At 31.7% G+C, this 18,107-nt stretch overlaps 3 protein-coding genes across 9 annotated transcripts; 1 reads left to right on the top strand and 2 right to left on the bottom strand.

The window, feature by feature from the left end:
- Positions 1 to 12: 12 nt before the first annotated feature.
- On the top strand, positions 13 to 3,349 carry LOC121219555 (E3 ubiquitin-protein ligase RNF4). 6 transcript variants are annotated; one of them, XM_041097865.1, is made up of 6 exons: positions 13 to 204; positions 872 to 1,154; positions 1,271 to 1,325; positions 2,251 to 2,366; positions 2,580 to 2,812; positions 3,114 to 3,349. In XM_041097865.1, exons 2-5 carry the CDS (start codon positions 924 to 926, stop codon positions 2,790 to 2,792), a joined length of 615 nt encoding a protein of 204 aa, XP_040953799.1. In that variant the 5' UTR covers positions 13 to 204; positions 872 to 923; the 3' UTR covers positions 2,793 to 2,812; positions 3,114 to 3,349. The 6 variants fall into 6 exon arrangements, 3 of the variants coding, with proteins under 3 accessions (XP_040953799.1, XP_040953801.1, XP_040953800.1); XM_041097867.1 differs by having other exon boundaries at positions 16 to 204; positions 861 to 1,154; XM_041097866.1 differs by having other exon boundaries at positions 17 to 204; positions 897 to 1,154.
- A 420-nt stretch (positions 3,350 to 3,769) lies between these two features.
- Positions 3,770 to 7,790, bottom strand: LOC121219554 (uncharacterized). The gene is made up of 2 exons (XM_041097864.1): positions 7,037 to 7,790; positions 3,770 to 5,330 (listed from the first exon to the last, which is right to left on the bottom strand). The coding sequence occupies exons 1-2, from the start codon at positions 7,294 to 7,296 to the stop codon at positions 3,932 to 3,934; spliced, it is 1,659 nt and encodes a 552-aa protein (XP_040953798.1). The 5' UTR covers positions 7,297 to 7,790; the 3' UTR covers positions 3,770 to 3,931.
- A 5,620-nt stretch (positions 7,791 to 13,410) lies between these two features.
- Positions 13,411 to 15,794, bottom strand: LOC107925718 (dolichol-phosphate mannose synthase subunit 3). Of its 2 annotated transcripts, none has more exons than XM_016856437.2 (4): positions 15,509 to 15,794; positions 14,313 to 14,445; positions 14,114 to 14,221; positions 13,411 to 13,818 (listed from the first exon to the last, which is right to left on the bottom strand). In XM_016856437.2, the coding sequence occupies exons 2-4, from the start codon at positions 14,412 to 14,414 to the stop codon at positions 13,759 to 13,761; spliced, it is 270 nt and encodes an 89-aa protein (XP_016711926.1). In that variant the 5' UTR covers positions 14,415 to 14,445; positions 15,509 to 15,794; the 3' UTR covers positions 13,411 to 13,758. The 2 variants fall into 2 exon arrangements, with proteins under 2 accessions (XP_016711926.1, XP_016711927.1); XM_016856438.2 differs by having other exon boundaries at positions 14,313 to 14,448; positions 15,509 to 15,684.
- Between the last annotated feature and the right edge of the window lie 2,313 nt (positions 15,795 to 18,107).

Below are 18,107 nucleotides of genomic sequence, written 5' to 3'. Positions count from 1 at the left end.
TGTGTAGTGTATCCCTGGAATACAAACATGATGTCAACTCTATTCGTGCGTTGCGGTTTCTCTCAAATTTACTTGAGATTAACAACTTCAACAGGGAGACCTTCCGAAGCTTTCTGAGATTAACTCGTTTTCTGAGATTTTCATTTTTTGTTTGTGTTGACTGGAAAATTTTGAAAGCGATTGTATTTCGCCCTGGATTTCAAGGTAAGATTTTGACCTCTCAACTCTCTTTCTTTCTCTTATCAATTTGTTTTCTTATTCCTATTAGCTTTGATTTAAGGATCGGAATTACTATCGATTCATGCTCCATTGTTTTTAGGGTTTCTTAAAGCTTGCATTTTGCCTATTCGATTGATGTGTGTTCTATCTGTTTTTTAATGTTGCTGTTTTTTTTTTCTTTCTTGCCAGTGGTTCGAGTTTGAATTTTGATTAGATTTATCCCCGTTCTAGAATAATGGTTTTCATGTCAAGTGTTTTTTCATTATATCCTGTAGTTTTTCATATTTCTTTTAATAAACAAAATTCAACTGGAAACATTTCAATCAATAGTTCAACTCATTTGTTGCTATTTAGACTTTGAGGGTAGCAAAGTTTGGCTAAAATATCTCAGTCCCTTTTTAAATTTATTTTTCTTAATTGAAGAATGAAGTGTCGGCCTGTGCATTTTCTGGATTTTTTTTCTTTTGTTTACTTTGGAGGTGTTATTATTCAGATTGAACTCTTTATGTGTAAATGCTAGAAAGATTCTTAGACCGTCCATTGTTATTTTTCTCGTGAAACAACCGAGAAAAAGAATTTATATGTGTTTAGATTTTATTTTATATATATGGTGAAACATATCTGAGAAAGTTGTTTTTTAGCTGTCTTTTAGGTTTTACTGAGGCTGTGATATTTAGGTAGTGCATAGAAAACCATAAACAGACATGAACACTATTGAATCGAGGGGTCCTTCTCTTAGAGGATATCAATGGAGGAAGGTAGTGCTGGATCTAAATGCTCCTCCCTGTGAAATCATAGAACAGGAGGGTACTTCAGAACAGGTTGGCCTCAAGGAAGTGGCCTGCCAACCCGTACATCCTGCATCACCTGCTACAATTGATGTTGAAGTTATTGATGATGATGTAACTGAAAGTTCTGCTACAGCATTTGCAGAGGTATGCTTCTCTTGTTAATAATTTTTGCCTTTCTTCACTTTTACAGCTCGTGAAATCTGTTTTGTAGATTCATTTCAATCACGAGTGTCACTAATTTTCTTGAGATTTTATGTCAGGCTAAAAACAACTCAAGGAGGAGCAGTGGAAGGATTGTTGTTGATCTAGATTCAGGTAGTTTTATTTATTAGCGAAAGACATTTATAATATTTCCTTTTCTATGTCGTGCTACCGAGATTGCTGTATGCTTGTTGCATAACAAAGCTTATTTTGATGCACCACCTTGTAAATTCATTCCATTTATCTGCATGAAGTCAAAATATTCCTTGTTAATTACATTGTTGAGGCCCCTTGTTTGTTAACTTGAGAATATGGAGGTATATGTCCTGTTAATTTCAATCCGTGGCTTAGTTCAGGTACTTTGTATTGTTTAGTTATCAAATGATTTACAAGAGTAGGAAAGGAACCTGTGTGCACTTTCTGCAAATGAATTTCCGGAAGGGTACAAATTAGAACAGAATAATCAATTAACCAAACACACTTAATCCAGGTGAAAATCTAGGTGACATCATCTGCCGTGTAAGTGATTAGAAGAAGCTGATGGATCAAAATTATGTACTTCTGTGAATTGCACTAAAAAAATGCAAATAAACTTCAAGCGCCGTTGAATTTATTTTGTGTTATGACATCCTCTGTTTGGAACTGATGGTTTGTACTAAGAACTCGTGAGCACTGAGCTTTAAACTCTTGCAGTCTACTGATGTAGTTGATAACTCTGTGGTCTGTACTAGTTTATTGAGGGGACTATAGTAGATATACGCATTTTTCTGGTTTTTGCAGCTAGCTGCTTGCCCTTATGCGGGGCTTCTAAAGCGGGGTTTACTGATAGTCGATGGCTCAAGCAGTAGAATAAAACAAATATGACCTTAACTGAAGTAGATGCTATTGCTTGGGGTCTGGTCCAATCTTATGCTACTTATGTGATTGCCCAGGTCAACCAGTTTAGGAAATGGTGGTTCTTTGTTTACTTCATTTATCTTTCCAACCCTAGATTACTCTATGTCTGAAGTTGGTGTATCTCACATCTCTCTCCTTCCAGGATGGCTGACTAGGTCAGCTAATAATAATCAGAACAAACATAGAAGACCTCCTTCAAGCCAAACAGTTATCAATTGTGATCATTACATTAATTTGGAAAGCACGCCGCAATTTACTGTAAGAGCTCTTGCATTAGTTCATTAGTCAAATTCAGAAGATGTAATTTAAAATATTTTTCGGGAAAGACATGTTTGGCTGGTCATCAGATCTAAGACATTGTGACTGGACATCTCTTGTTATTTTGTCCATACAGTGTTTTCACGCAGGTGCATCTCTGTGTTTTGTTATATCTATGAATGTTTTAAGTCTCATTAACTATTCTATTGGAAGGTCAAGGAAATTCTAAAGCCGCAACCACCTCCAACCTTCAATTGTCCAATTTGTATGGGTCCATTAACCGAGGAGATGTCGACAAGGTGTGGACACATATTCTGCAAGGCATGCATTAAAGCTGCAATAGCTGTCCAGAGAAAATGCCCAACTTGCAGGAAAAAAGTCACTGTGAAGGAACTATTTAGGGTCTTCCTTCCATCTGCCTGTTAAATATGAGCTCTGCTCAAACTGTAAGTTCACTATTACATAATCGTAGGTTGTTAAACTTAATGTTGTTTGTACAAGAAATATGTGCATTTTTGTTCTTTCTCATGTGCTTGGAATTGGATGCTGTATTTTCTTGAATGAGGGTTGTTTCCAAATCAATGTCTGATATGTTGCTCTGCTATTTTCCTAAAGTATTTTACTCACTGTAGTGGTATGGACCTTGATGGTATTCCTTGTATTCTGTTGATATACGGCAGCTTTGTGAATGCTATTATTTGTTCTTTTAAATTATGTTCTGATGATATGATTGTTGTTTTATTTCAGGGACAGTACAAACTGCCTTGAAAAGAAGCAGAATCAATGGAGTTTGCATGTCAATGGAACAATTTCTTGAAGGGAATGTTTACTAGTGCTTAATTTGCACATGGCCTAACCAAAAAAAGATTAAAAAACAGCTTGATTAATGCCTAGAGGCACGGGTTAAGCAAATTATTTTCTGAATATTGGAACTTGACATGTGTAGTTTTATAGTATATTTGAGTGGATAATTTTTTTGATTAGATACCTCAGCAGGCCTTTTTGGTTTTTACCCCTAAGCCCTAATCCTTAATTATAATCTAACATGGCATGAAACTACTCCAGCTTTAACAACAGGACTTCAAATTGTAAGGATGCTACTTAAAGAGACCTGCTTTGACCATTTGAAATCCTGGAGATGGATATAAGGGAAAGGTGGAACATTCAAGTCCAAATTCACTTAACTAGAGATCGATCCCCCTAATTTACACTCCATGAAGTTCTATAATGAATCCTATAACCGCATAACCCATCCAACTTATCATTGATTTATGAGGCAATAACTGCAGGGATAATGCAGTCTCTATTTATGCTTAAAATAGTTGTCAAAGCACTTACCCTGAAAATGCAATTGTATAAGCAATGTGGTTACTTGGATCAATGATAAGAACTACATGGTACGGTAGCTGAATCTTTTCTTTTTCATCTTGAATCAGTCTGCACAGTGTCATGACAAATTAGTTTGCACTATATGCAAATAATAAAAGGCATTTTCTTTTATAGAGGAGTGTAAACATCTATATATTTGTTGTTAGCTTGGTGGCCTCATTTCCGTATCATACTCATCAATGCCATCTTGGGGATGAATGAACGATGCTTTGGCGTGGTTTGCTTGGTGGCTGCTCTGGGTTGTTTCTTTTCTTCATGATTGAGGAAACTGTTGGGCTGAAGTAGTCGTTACTTCTTTGAGAAGTTGCCCCTTGTGAGTAAGTCTTCTTTCCATGTATAAAGCTCCTCTGCTTTTCTAGCAATGCCCTGCGAGCCACCGGATTTCTTTGAACTGCTCCCCATCTTGTGTAACCCACACAGCTCTGGCTCCTTCCCACTTGCTGTAACTTCCCTTCTCTAGGACTTGTGTAGTTTCGACTCTCAGCAGTTTCGGCAGAGTACATTGTCTCCCCCTCACTGCTGTAACCATGATACATCTCCAGACGTTGTTCAACTGGAGATGAACTAGACTGGACCTCACTCTGGGCCCCATTTACAGATGCCATCGAGGCAACATCAGCATCCTCACTAGGACTTATCTGTACTCTATTCTTGATTTGATCTTCTTCAATCAATGGGCTTTCTGGTGGAAGCTCGTTCAAAGCATTCTCATCTGAATTCAGAAGCTGTTGTTTGGCAGGCTCCAAAACGATAGCAGTTTTCACAACCCTCGGAGGAAAATTTATATTCAAAAGCTGGACTGGGGTGGTCTCTTTCTTCCTAAGAGGGACTGATGTCAGCTTTGGGGATTCATATATTTCAGGAGTTGGAATTCCTTGCACATGCGCAGCATGTGGATCAGAACATGGCGTCTCTTCTTCAATAGTGTTCACTGCAGCAGAAGAGCTGGGTCCTGGTTGATCCCTAGTTTTCGTGATTACATTTGATGAAGATGGTGTTATGTCATTATCGTCTCCTGTTGACTTGAAAACCTGGCGCATTGTAAAGGATGCAGAAGAATGCTCACTCTTCTGGCCTGAAGACATCAATCTAATAATTGGTAGCTTGGGTTTGGTAACTTCATCAAGACTTCCTTCCCAATGTTGGTTTAACCAATCGCAAATGACGGGTATGGGAATACCGAACTGCATAGGTGTATCTTTCTTCCATGACGATGAGGATGAAGAAGAAGTCCCAGATGACTTGGTATTAGGAGAGGTAGCTAGCTTCATAGGATCACAGATCATGAATGCAAGGTTCCCATGTGAATCAAATCCGGCGGAGCCAGGGTTCCATGTTATTCCGTCGGTTGACAGTTTTATGAGATTGTCCGTGGCAATCACCACCTTTCCTTCACCTACTGTCACTTCTTGTTTCTCGGTGTAACCTAGAAGGTAAACGGCACTTCCTAGATATAAATTCGGTTTAGAACACGTCTTCAAGTAATGAGGTTGGTGCCCCTGGGTATTTGATTCTCCATCCACGGCATCTAAGCCCACTATTGTTAGATCTAAAACAGAACTGGTAATGAAAAACCTGCAACCAGATTAAAGACGGGAATTAAACTCGAAGCATGCTAAATAAAAGAAAGAAATATTTCAGGAGTTCTGCCACCTTGCCCTTAGACCATACATAAAATCAGTAAATTACAAGAGGAATCTCAATCATGAAACTCTTAAACCACAAAACGGGCCAGCCTAGAGAACAATCATAACATCAAATTAACTAGGACAAGCCAATTAGACCGAAGGCATTAGACTATCTTTCCAATTTCTAATCAATTTTAAAGAGTTTCCAACGTCTCTGCAACTGAGTGAACTAATGAGCATATCACCTATAGTCACCACTACCCGACGACTTCCAAAGGGAAAGAACTTGCCTTCAATATCGAAACATGGAGTTCAAAGGCAAGACACCATATGCAAAGGAAATATTAAAATGTCCAGGTGCATCAATGGTTAGGTTTAGAGATAGAAAGAGAACTTCCCGCTCCAATCCATACAAAGGGTCAAAACCCCTAAAGGAAGTAACTATCTAGAAGAAATCCAAATTATCATATAAGTTTTCCAAAAAGTACCATTAGAGCAAGCACCAAAAACAACTACGAACAATCTAAGAAATAAAACTAATAATTCAATAATCAAGAGATAGAAATTATCAATACTACACCAATCCAAGATTATTGTTTCATCAGTGTACGTGTTAAAAGTCAAAGGAGAGAATAGTCCCACAGACCATAATCAATAAACTTCCATTTTATTTATCAAAAAAATAAATAAACTTCCATTTTAGATAGGATTGATAAATTAAGAAACATCACCACTGCATTGAGACAATGAAAATGCTAGTTAAAAGTATGTTATTGATCACAGTATCAAGACGCACAGATGACAATATATACATATATACACATACATTTATATTTCCTCTGTAGAAAAACATGTTATCACTGAATACTTGTAATACCTTTTTATATATTATCTAACATATAGGTGAACAAATCAAAGGATAATGTCGTGTCATGTGTGACACATATGGAAAAGAAAGAGTAAGGCTTTAGGACTAGCTTGGGAGTGACACCTAATTATGCAGATGTGCTACAGCATTGAAACCCCATTGTCTATTGGCCAAGGGCGTTCACCTCGTACCCACGTTGTGGGATCGAGATACTCAAGAGTTATCACACATTTGTACCCACAGGGATAAAAATTTCAAAATTAAATAAATTAAACAAAACCATCAGCACCTTATACTAATCCATCAAAATCCAATAACGAAGCCTAGGCTGCATATCTTCTAGTTAAGGTGAAGTATTATGACACTTTAAAGAGCTAAAAATTTAACTACTAGGTGAAATGAAGCATAAATAGCACTGTGAAGAGAATCAAAGTAAAGTTATGACGGTGAAATGTCCAAAAAAGAAAGAAATAAATAAAGAAAAAGCTTGAAAATGATAACAAAGATCAACAAAGAATGTTCTTTTAATAATGTAAACTTTACAACTAAGAAGTTTTGACATGTCATGAAATATAAGCAGAAAAGGTAAAGCCAAATTACTTTCCTCAATCAAATCTCAAAGTTGAGAATTCTACCAATTCTAGAGCTATCAATCTTGACCCAAGTTCCTTTAATCAATTTATCATAATTCAATACCATTTCCATAATAGTAATTCATAGCAACATAAAGTAAATGGCATTATAATCCCTCGTTTTTTCCCTTATTATAAACCAAAAAAACATACCTTTGAGGTACGAGAGTGGCAGCAACGCCGTTTTGGAGCCGGATCTCGGAGCTCTCAGCAGCAGCTACGGAAGGGAGGTTAACGTGAGTAGTTAAGAGAAGATTCCGGTGGATGAGGAATCCGGTGACAGAGATTCCATCAGCGGCGGCGCCAGTGATTCTGGCCATTGCCGGAGCTTTATTTGAGAAAATGGTGCCCTTCATTCTTTCCGTCTTGCTTACTCCTTTGCAAAAACACCATGACTCCCTCAAACCACCCATTTTTCTTTTGTTCGTGTTTTAAATTCTCACGAGTCCAGAGAAATTGGATTTGGGTTCTTCTTCTTTTTTATCAAAGGGCTGGATCTAGAATGAGTGACATTGAAACTATTGAAGAATGTAAACTGTTTGAAAGTATGCTTCACTGAGAAACATAAAATAAAAGATAAAAATAGAGCGGGAGGAAGTGAAGGGAGAGACGAGATGGACGTGAAATGAGTAAAGGGAAAAGGGGGCTCTCTTCTTTTAGCTGGAATCTCTCTACTGTCGGGCTAAAGAAAATGAAAATTTGAAGGAAAATGGAGAGCCGGAATGTTGAATTATTTGACTTGTGCTGTAAGTTTTTGCATTAACGCCGATGGTTCACAAAATTCGAGCTTAATATTTTACTTAAATATTAATGAGTTGTGTTTAAAGCTTAAACATTATTATTATCAATTTTAATCACAACCTAATTTGTTATTACTTAAATCAAATATGTAGAGACAAATGTCGCCGTAACAAAGCTACGATTCAAGGTTTATGTTGTAATGATAAAAAAGAAAAGGGAAAATTGCAGCGATAGTCCCTTAACTTTGGTTAAAATAATATTTCAGTCATTAAACTTTCAAAAGTGATAACTCGATCACTAGACTTACAATCCTAAACAATTTATTGTTACAACTTAAACCTTGAATTTTCGTAAAGTTTAGTCACTGAGTTGTCATTTTTGAAAATTTAGTGACTGAAATGTTATTTTAACCAAATTTGAGTGATCGCTAGCGTAATTTTTCCAAAGGAAAAATATGAAAAAGACAATTAAGATCATGCAAATGACAGCTACTTGCTAGGGGACCATTCAGTCTTTTTCGGACAATTCATTTTATTACTAGTTTCTTTGTTTTGTTTTTCTTTGGGGGGGAATTGTAAAGGAAATTGATGTTTGCTTCCTATTTCTAATTGTAAGTTGTTTCATAAATTTAACAAAATTTAACGAGAAAAACATTTTATTTGAATATTTTAAATTTTTCTCGAACGAAAAAAATTCAGTGAAAGAATATGACCCATTCTTATAAGTAGGATCGAATCTGTTTGATTAAGGGATGTGGTAAGCAACTATCACGACATGCCTTGTGATTTCAAAATATTATTACTATATTTAAGTGTTTTAATGGGTTGGTGTCACCTTTAATCGATTCAATAATGAATTTACTAAATGCTCCTCAATTTTACTAAATGATAGATATTATTTTGAGGATAATTTTGTCTTTTCATAAAAAATTTGTACATAATTAAGCTTGAACCCAAAACATTGTGATATATCTTTTAATTTTACCATTTCAACCAAAACAATTTTTTCTTATTATGGTATTTTTAAAATTTTTGTTTCATACGTTTTTCACCCACATTATAGGTGTGACAAAATCTAATATATATTTATTGATTTATATAACACAATGTTAAATTTAAAAATAGTTTTTTTTTTAAAAAAAAAGAGTAGAAAGGCTCATTTAATTTCACATTTTTTTTGCCGAAAAGGGATTTAAATTCAAATCACTTCAAAAGAGTTAAGTTCGATACATAATACATCATTATTTATTAGTTAATAATAAAAGCTCTAAGCTATAAGAATGAGTTAAAGGATGTTTAAATTTCGGCTAAAACTGAATTAACTGGCCGAATCAATCTAATTTGGTTAATCCGTCGATGGTCGAACTCAGTTCGATTGGAGGTCGATTAATGGTTTTTTGGAATTTCAGTTATCGATTAATTCAGTTCGAAATAGGATAATTAACCGAATTAACCAAACTTAATAATTATATAGTGTTTCAAGACTTAAATTTTCAGTTAATTCTGTTAACTTTCAAGACAAATAAACATTATCAATGTATTTTTTTATATGTTTTATACTTGTTTTAACCAAAAGACAAAAACATATAAATATTTCGGTTCGATTAATGTTTCTTGAAAAAATTTTAATTCGATTGACGGTTAAAAGATTATACAGGTCGATTACTTTAATTAATGCTAATTCAATTCGGTTATTTGTTTCAACAACCCTAAAAGTAAGTGCTACAAACATTAAATAAAATAGAAAAAGAAAAACCATTCGATAGAGAACTAGATTGAAAATTACTCTTTAACCGTACTAGTGCATCCGCGCATTTGTTGACTCTCATATTCTTTTACATTAATTTTATGGTTTAATCATATGCAAATATACTGTAGGGTAAACTATCAAAATAGTCACTTTTGTTTACCTTAAGTTACATTTTAGTCACTTATGTTTGAAATGTTACGTTTTAGTCACTTACGTTATCACGTTGTAACATTTTAATCGCTGAGCCGTTAATTGTCGTTAATGGTGTAACGGTAAGTTGACATGGCATGTTAAATCATCATTTCAAACAAAAATTTTAGGTTAATTTATACAATCAATCCCCATATTTTTTCGTTTTGAGCAATTTAATTTTTTTCTTCTATGTTCTTTTAACTTTCTTTTTTCTTCTTTATTTTCCATTCTCTTCTGCTTCTCTCTCTGTTTTCGTCCATTCTCCATTTCTTTTAACGTAGTTTTTCTATGTTTTCCATTTGTTAAAACTAATCTCTATACTTTTATTTTTTTGAACAATTTAAATTTTTTCGAGTGAGGCGAGCTTGTGGACTAGTTTTAACAAATGAAAAACATAGAAAAACTACGTTAAAAGAAATGGAGAAGGGAGGAAAACAGAGGGAGAAGCAGAAGAGAATGGAAAAGAAAGAAAGAAAGAAAGTTAAAAGAATATAAAAGAAAAAAAATGAAATTGCTCAGTGACTAAAATGTTACAACATGATAACGTAAGTGACTACAACGTAATATTTCAAACATAAGTGACTAAAATGTAACTTGAGGCAAATAAAAGTGATTATTTTAGTAGTTTACCCTATATTGTATCCAATTTATTATATTATTTTCGTGTTTATTTATTGTGTTTAAAACCATATATATATAATATAACAGAATACATATTTTATATTTGCGTCAAGTGACGGTATCTCAGTTTTTTATCTTTATCTAATATATATAGATAGGAATAATAAAATTGCAATTTGGACTTTTTTATCTAATAATACTAACTTTTAATTATCATAATAAAAGATGCTAATGGTAATTAGAACTTAATCTCCACCAATATTTTCAACTTTTTCATTTTTTTTTCTTTTATTCAGTTTGCTCTTTTCTTAAAATTTTAGATATTTTTAAAAATATCTTTTTTCATATTATAATTTTATAAAAAAATTATGAATTTTTCAGTTTTATAAAATAAATTTTCTATAATTTTTATTATCCATTAAATTCTAAAGATTTAATCAATTAGATAAACAAACCTTTAAATATATATTGCTTTTTAACAACAAAAAAAATTAGAGGATCCTAGTGCCAAAGTCATGGAATGGGTAAGTCAACAATTCCTAAAATGGACTATGTAATGCACTTTATCCGCTGGATTACTTAGGGGCGCTGGATTACCGAGGGGGAGGGGGCATTTTACCAGAGGTTTATATTGTATCAATCTACCCTTGTGTGCGTGATTCCTGTTGAAGCATATACTCGAGGGTTGGTGCAGGGCGAACGATTTCAAGTGGACTCCCCATCCATTAGGTAGAGAAGATCACCAAGATCTCGTGATCCACTGCTGAACTTATTCCAATTCAATGAGCATTCTCAATATTATGCCTTGAAGAGGACTCGAACCTCCACGCTCTTTAGCACGAGATTTTGAGTCTCGCATGTCTACCATTTCACCACCAAGGCATCTTGAAAGTGAATCGTGTTTCACGAATATGGGTACATTAATTTTTAAGGCACATTGCATTCCTAAATAGAGCAAATATGTTCGAATCTTGAAAACAATATTGTTGAGAGAGACAACTGCAAATTCAGAATATGGATTGTAAAACAGACTTGCATAATATATATATATATATATATAATCATTATTTATCAGTATAACATTCATTTGAACATTGTAATTCAACCAAATTTTCTTTTCTTTTTATCAAATACTTCCACATGGTGAAGTAATTCTTAGATTATTTAAATTTTATCTTCAAAAATGGCATCATTATTAATCTTTTCTTTCTTTCTTTTGGTTAGGCACTCCATCGTTAATAAAATGAATTAATATTTATTACATTTTTTAATATTAATCTCATTATAATTTTTTATCATATCTGTTTTTTTTATATAACACTTAGTCCTTCCCCAATCTTTAAATAGGAGGATAATGCACTTCAGCGCACTAAAACTCACGTCCTCCTACACTGACAACAATGTCAATACCAATCAATTTGAAACTAATCGACAATATTTATTACACTTTTAAACTGTACATTCTTAGAATGCAAATTTATGAACTATACTAATATTAAAAAAAAGATTAAAATAGTCAATAAGTATAAGTATAGACATACAAGTATACATATTTATTATAAAGCATTTTGGTCAAAATTACAAATTAAATAAACACATTTATGAGTAGCAAGTGAAAAAAAATATAGTTATTGATATATGCTTAATATATTCAATACTCGTCATTAAAAAGTTTTTATATTAGTTAGTAACAGTAAAAGTAAAATAAAAGTTAACGCTTGGTAATTTGTATATTCAATTGACATGAATAACCTATTGTCTTGCTACTTGATATATCTATTGTGATAATATATGGTAATTTTTTAATGATATTGCATATAAATTTTCATAATATTAATTTTAACTTTTTAATGATATTTCTTATAATTTATTACTAAAAATATTTCATTATCTGTTTATATATTTTTAAAAAAAATTATAAACATAAATTTAATCATTTATATATATAAAGAAACCGAATCTAGTTTAACATTTAAATGATCTTAGTAATATTATGTTATTTATTCCTCAACATAAAATGCTTTTAACATTTAATTTTTTTGTACGACATTAATATCAGTTTTTAATGTTATGAATATTTTTTATTTTAAATAAATATTATTTCACTAAAATAACATTCCGCTTAAATGTTAATGTAAAAATAAAACAAATATATGAAATATTTCAAATTTTATATTATATGAATGCCTCATGAATGTATAAATTCTCAAGAGAAAATGGTAGCTATGAGTATGATTACTTTGTTGCCAGAAAAGTGAAATATCTTCACGGAATCGATCGGCTTGCTGAAGATATTTAATTCTATTTTATTAAGCACATGAAAGAACATGTACCATGAAAGAGATTTTCCTTTCTTATTTATATATATATATTATTTTCTCAGGCATGAATAAGCTGTCAGTGGAACAAAACATGTGATATGTAATAATTGCATGGAAACATGTTGGGGTTTATATACAATTGCTGTACCAAAGAACAAAGATGTTTGAATATCCATTTTTTAATATTTATGCATTAAGAAAAATAAACCATGAAAACAATTTATTTTCCTTTTTTTTTTCCCCCATAAACAAATGGGATTTATCACAAATTCAACAAAGCCAATGGCAAGTAACATGGAAATGGGCCATAAAAACCTTGAAATTTTGACTTGCAACTAAAGACAATGACCTTTGTTCAAAACTTATGCACCTCAAAGCAACAAATTTTCCACCTCATGATGGGCAAGGAAATGGCTAAAATCAAATCATTTCTTTGAGCATTAAGGGTCAAAGAACCAAAACAAAGATTGTAATAAAATAAACAATGAGGAAGGATATTCCTTCTCTTATCATGGATAGCGAAGGGGTTGTCTAGGTTTGAACCCGAGACTTAATAAGAACTTAAGCATTCCAAGTCATTTGTCGCTACACTAGTGGCTAGTTGACGAGGAAGGATATTCTTGATGGAGAAACGAGAAGTTAGAATTTGGTGAGGAAAAGCAGACTATCGAAGTGGGTACTTCAAGATGGGTTTCGGTTTCTAAATCAACAAATATGAGTTCAAGAGAAAATGAAGTTATCAATGTATCAAAATGTAACTTAAAGTTCAGTGCCTCTACAAATTCCCTGCTTTAATCCCACCATTTTTGTACCTGAAATCTAGTGTAACCCGTAATCATAAAGACAACACTGATGAAGACCCAAAACCCCAATCCATTGAGACATTAAGCACTTCTGAGATCATGAAACTAAACCCTTGAAATAAGATATATGCCAAAGTATGATGGACACTGAAGCTTTGTTCCAGACTTTCAATGTGTTATAGTGAGGGAAAATTTTAATCAAGTATGGTAAAAAAAATGTCATATGCAGACAATCTATGAGAGCTGAAAAAATTGGTAACTCAATTCTTTTACCAAAAGTACTCCTCAATGTTAGACACAAAGGCAATATGATTCTTCTATGAAAGTTTTCCGGACTTGGAAGTTAGTTCCCAATCTGTACCTTTTTCTCTCCAAGACAGGTCCATTGGTAAAGCTTGCAGAAATTTGTTCTCACTAGGGTCCACGAAGAGATGTTATGGAGCAACCATCAATCGGACCCAACATCAACCCCCTTTTGTTTCAGAAAATCCTTGGCTTCAGCAATGTCCTATAAACATACAGCATATGGAGCCGAAAAAACAAATCAGACCAGTAAATTATAATGAGTGTCACAATCGAACTTGTTCAAACTTTTCAAAAGATGTTAAGAAGAAAACTCATGTCCCAACCGCAGTAGATATTACCGCACTGCTTAAGCACATGGTGGAAAAACAAAAGGAAAGGAAAAGGGGAAGGGGAAGAGATTCATCACTAATTAGTCATATATGATTTCAATGCTTATACTAATGAACAATTTAAAACGTACATGAGAAAAAGGGAAGAGAGAGAGAGAAATAAAATACCTTCTGCAGCAGCAATGCTTCTTGAGGGCAAGTAGGGAATCGCATTAGTCCAACTCCAACCATTAATAAGCCATAGCATCCAAGTGACACAATAAAATAGATTGGCAGCTGAAAATTGTTATAGCGCAACATTTAGTGACAATGCATTGGAATAATTGGACATGAATAACAGAACATCAAAGCAAAGAAAGAAACTCACCAACCAAGTATGGCTTTGTGGTATTACGGATGCCTGCAAAAGGCCAATCCAAAGTGCAGAGATGACCACCAACAGAGAGATAAGCTTTAAAACATGCTTCATCGGATTGGCAATGCTAATTAGCTCAGAAGTCCTGCTTTTATATCAAACAACTTAAATCTTTAAACAAATAAGGAAAATGGCGTATAGCTGAAAAACGAAATGTATAAGCAATGAGAAGCTTAAACTGCAAAATGAAGTAGAAAAAAATCACCAAGAAAGGGATTCTAGATATAAACAGAAACAACAATCCATTTGTCAACTCTTCACTATCAGTAGGGAAAAAAAACGAAAAACACTAGTACAGAAGCAACAACTAACATGCTTAAGAAATAAACAAAGAAGGTCTTACTGAAATCTTTAACAGATTGTGCTAACAAGTGCCCTACTGACATCATACAATGCATTGGAAATGGTAAGTTATATACTACTACATTCAATACAATGTTATGACTATAAATAGTATATTAACTAAGTTTAAAGAGTCCCTTAAGGGGACTTGTTAGCAAACCCGTCTTTAATATCTAATTCACTCTAATCTAACCAAAAATCAGCAGTACTAGAGTTTAGATTGTCCCTTTGTACAATTATTAGGTCCATCCTTCAAAGCTGAAGAGAACACATACATACACACACACACAAAAAGAAAAAAAAAAAACTGTTTGACATGGCAAATCCAGGAAAACTAGAAACACAGACATATAAAGAAAAACAAATGAAGTTTTATTGCCATTGAAAGAGATGGTGCTGATATTATATGCTAATTATTATTCCAAGATCAAGGAACTCAAAGCCCTTGTCCAAAAAATAAGTTAAGGAATCAGCCATTTCTCAGATATAAGTTACTTAGCTAAACGCCTAAAAACAATTCAATTGATGAAAAAAATAAACACAGACAAAAGAGAAGAAAAGAAAAAGGAACTCAAACAGATCACCAACTATAAACTGTCATTAGATAGAATACCTAATTGAAAAATCCTTCGTTAATTTCAAAGTCAAAATCTGATTTTCGCATCAGATGAACTGAAAGCCTAGCGAAAATTGTCCCAATCAAAAAAATCACTTGGTCGTTTCAATTTAAGATTTCTTTTATCCACAAGGAATTGAACAATCAGATAAAATAACGAGTAAATCGAGTGAAGAAATAATATATATACCTTGAGGGGAAGAGTCAAGTCGGGACGGCAGCCGAAGAAAATCAAACAGGAAAGCAAGAACAAAAGGCAGAGAGAGAGAGAGAGACTGAGAGAGAGGGGTGGTTTCGACTGGTCTGGTTACCTCGTATGTTCAGCCACGAAACTTGGGTCAATTGGGCTGCTTCCAGATTTTGAAGAAGGCAAATGAACAAAGTTGGGCTTTTGTCAAATAAAGAACGCTTAATTTACGATTTGCCCACTAAAGTATACCTGTTTTTTCATTTTGGTACTTTTAACTTTTTTGTCCAATTTGACATCTAAAGTTCACTCGTTTTCAACGGAGTTAAAAAAACTGATTACCAATCACATAGCGCCATGTGGCATATTTTTATAAAAATAAGTATTTTTATCAAATGTAAACATTAAAAATAAATATATAAAAAATATATAAAAAATTCGTGAAAATATATATAATCTAGAAAAAAACATATAAATTATAAAATATATATACAAATTAAAAAAATAAGATAAATGTAAAAATAGTTGAAATTAATAATATCATTATAAAAAATGTAAAAAAAAACTTATAAAAATTTGAAAAAAATAAAACTATTTAAAATATTAAAAAATTGTGAAAATCATTAATTTTTTAAAAATATTAAAAATTGTCAAAAAAATGTTTAGAAAATGTTTAGAAAATGTGAAAAATATCAGAATTTTATTCTTTTTTTTTAAATATAATACTTCTTCACAATTTTTTCTTAAAGAGAGAAATTAGAAGACGCCAAAATAGTAATAAACTACTAAATTATTATGCCAAGATAACCTACATAAACGGATTATGACGAGAGAAATGATTAACGTAACATTAAAATAAATTCCATAAATAACCTGATCAACCACAAGCTATAATTCTTGATTTCAAAATGGTCGCTCCATTTCAAGTGACATAATGATAAATTATACTTGCTTACAAATAAATCATAGATAAATATCAGCTCAAAGTAATTGTATTTCAGTAATGTATTAGTCTAAAATAATTTCTGAACAATTAATAAAAAAGCAGATAATCGCACAATTAATTAAGAAAATATAATATTAATAATATGTTTTTTAAAATATTTTTTTATGAAAATATAAATTATTGACTGATTGATAAAATAATTTCAGCTTGATCCAAGAAGACATTTAGAATCAGCAAGGAGAGAGAAAAAATTTAGATTTTATAGATTTTTTTCTGTTTTTATTTAATTATTTCATATATATATTGAGAGTTTAAATATGATTTCTATAATTTTTAATTATTTATAAATTTTTAAATACTTGTTTGCAAATTTTTATAATTTTTACAAGTTTTTTTTTTACATTTTTACAGTAATATTACTAATTTCAACTAATTTCTTTTGATTTATCATATTTTTAATTTTAATTTTTATAATTTTTTGTAATTTAGATTTTTTTTCTAAATTATATATTTTTTTATTTTTTATATATTTATTTCCATATATATTTAATATTTATATACATTTGATAAAAGAAAATGCTTTTTTAATATATATTTTTTTAAGATTTTTCTAGATTTCATATGTATTTTCATATATTTAATGTTTTATATATTTTTTAAATGTTTATATACACTTGATAAAAAATAATATTTATTTTTTACAAAAGAACGCCACATGGCTCTATATGATTGGCCGTCAACTTTTTTTAACGTCAACTAAAAAATAACTAAAAAATTCAGAGAAAGAAATGTACTTTATGTACCAAATTAGGTCAAAAAAATTTTAAGTATCAAAATAAAAAATCGAATATATTTTAAGAGTCAAATTTTATGAGCTCTAATTTTAATTTAAAGAATAAAAATTGGGTTTTCCTTTATCCACAATATTTAATTATGAGTTTATCTAAAAAAGGCAATGGTTAATTGATAAATCTTAGAAAACATATAGCCAAGCATGAGGCCATACTTCCTTTTAGGAGTTTACAACTATTATCACAAGTATAAATACATTGTTCATATAAACATGGTAGCCTCATTAATTTTCTCTCCCTTCACTTTAGAAATTAATTTTCCCTCTATTCTAAACTCGAATTTTGGCTTGATCAGACGTTATTGTTGTAAGAATCGTAAAACAATATTTGATATAAAACTTAACAAACCATAAATCAAGATCTGTCGTGTCAAATTATCTAGAATAAGTTACGAACAAAATTAGATGCGAAAGCGTACATGAATTTATCGATTTCTTTAAATTTCGGCTCTTATGATTTTGATCTTTCAAATTAGGACACAAGTAATTCAGAGAAAGTGACTCTCTCTTTTCTAAAAATGGGATATTAGAAAAAAATATATATATATGTATAATTTGAAGACTATAATACTAATATATAACTTTTGCATATTACCTATAATTTCTAATCAGGCCATCATCAATTAAAAATTAATTATTAGAGTATTTACATATATTTAGCTCATACTTTATTTAACTTTCAATTTGGGTTAATCTTTTATGATAGTAAATAATAATATGTAATTACTATTATAATATATGTGATGTCCATATTTTCCAACAATTGTGATATTAACGCTTTTTCTGTAACATTTCACATTTGTTTT

The sequence above is a fragment of the Gossypium hirsutum genome, chromosome D07 (assembly GCF_007990345.1).
Source record: "Gossypium hirsutum isolate 1008001.06 chromosome D07, Gossypium_hirsutum_v2.1, whole genome shotgun sequence".
In the NCBI taxonomy this organism is placed as follows: Eukaryota; Viridiplantae; Streptophyta; class Magnoliopsida; order Malvales; family Malvaceae; genus Gossypium; species Gossypium hirsutum.
The sequence above is the reverse complement of the archived record's forward strand: the minus strand, read 5'-3'. Positions and strand labels throughout refer to the sequence as shown.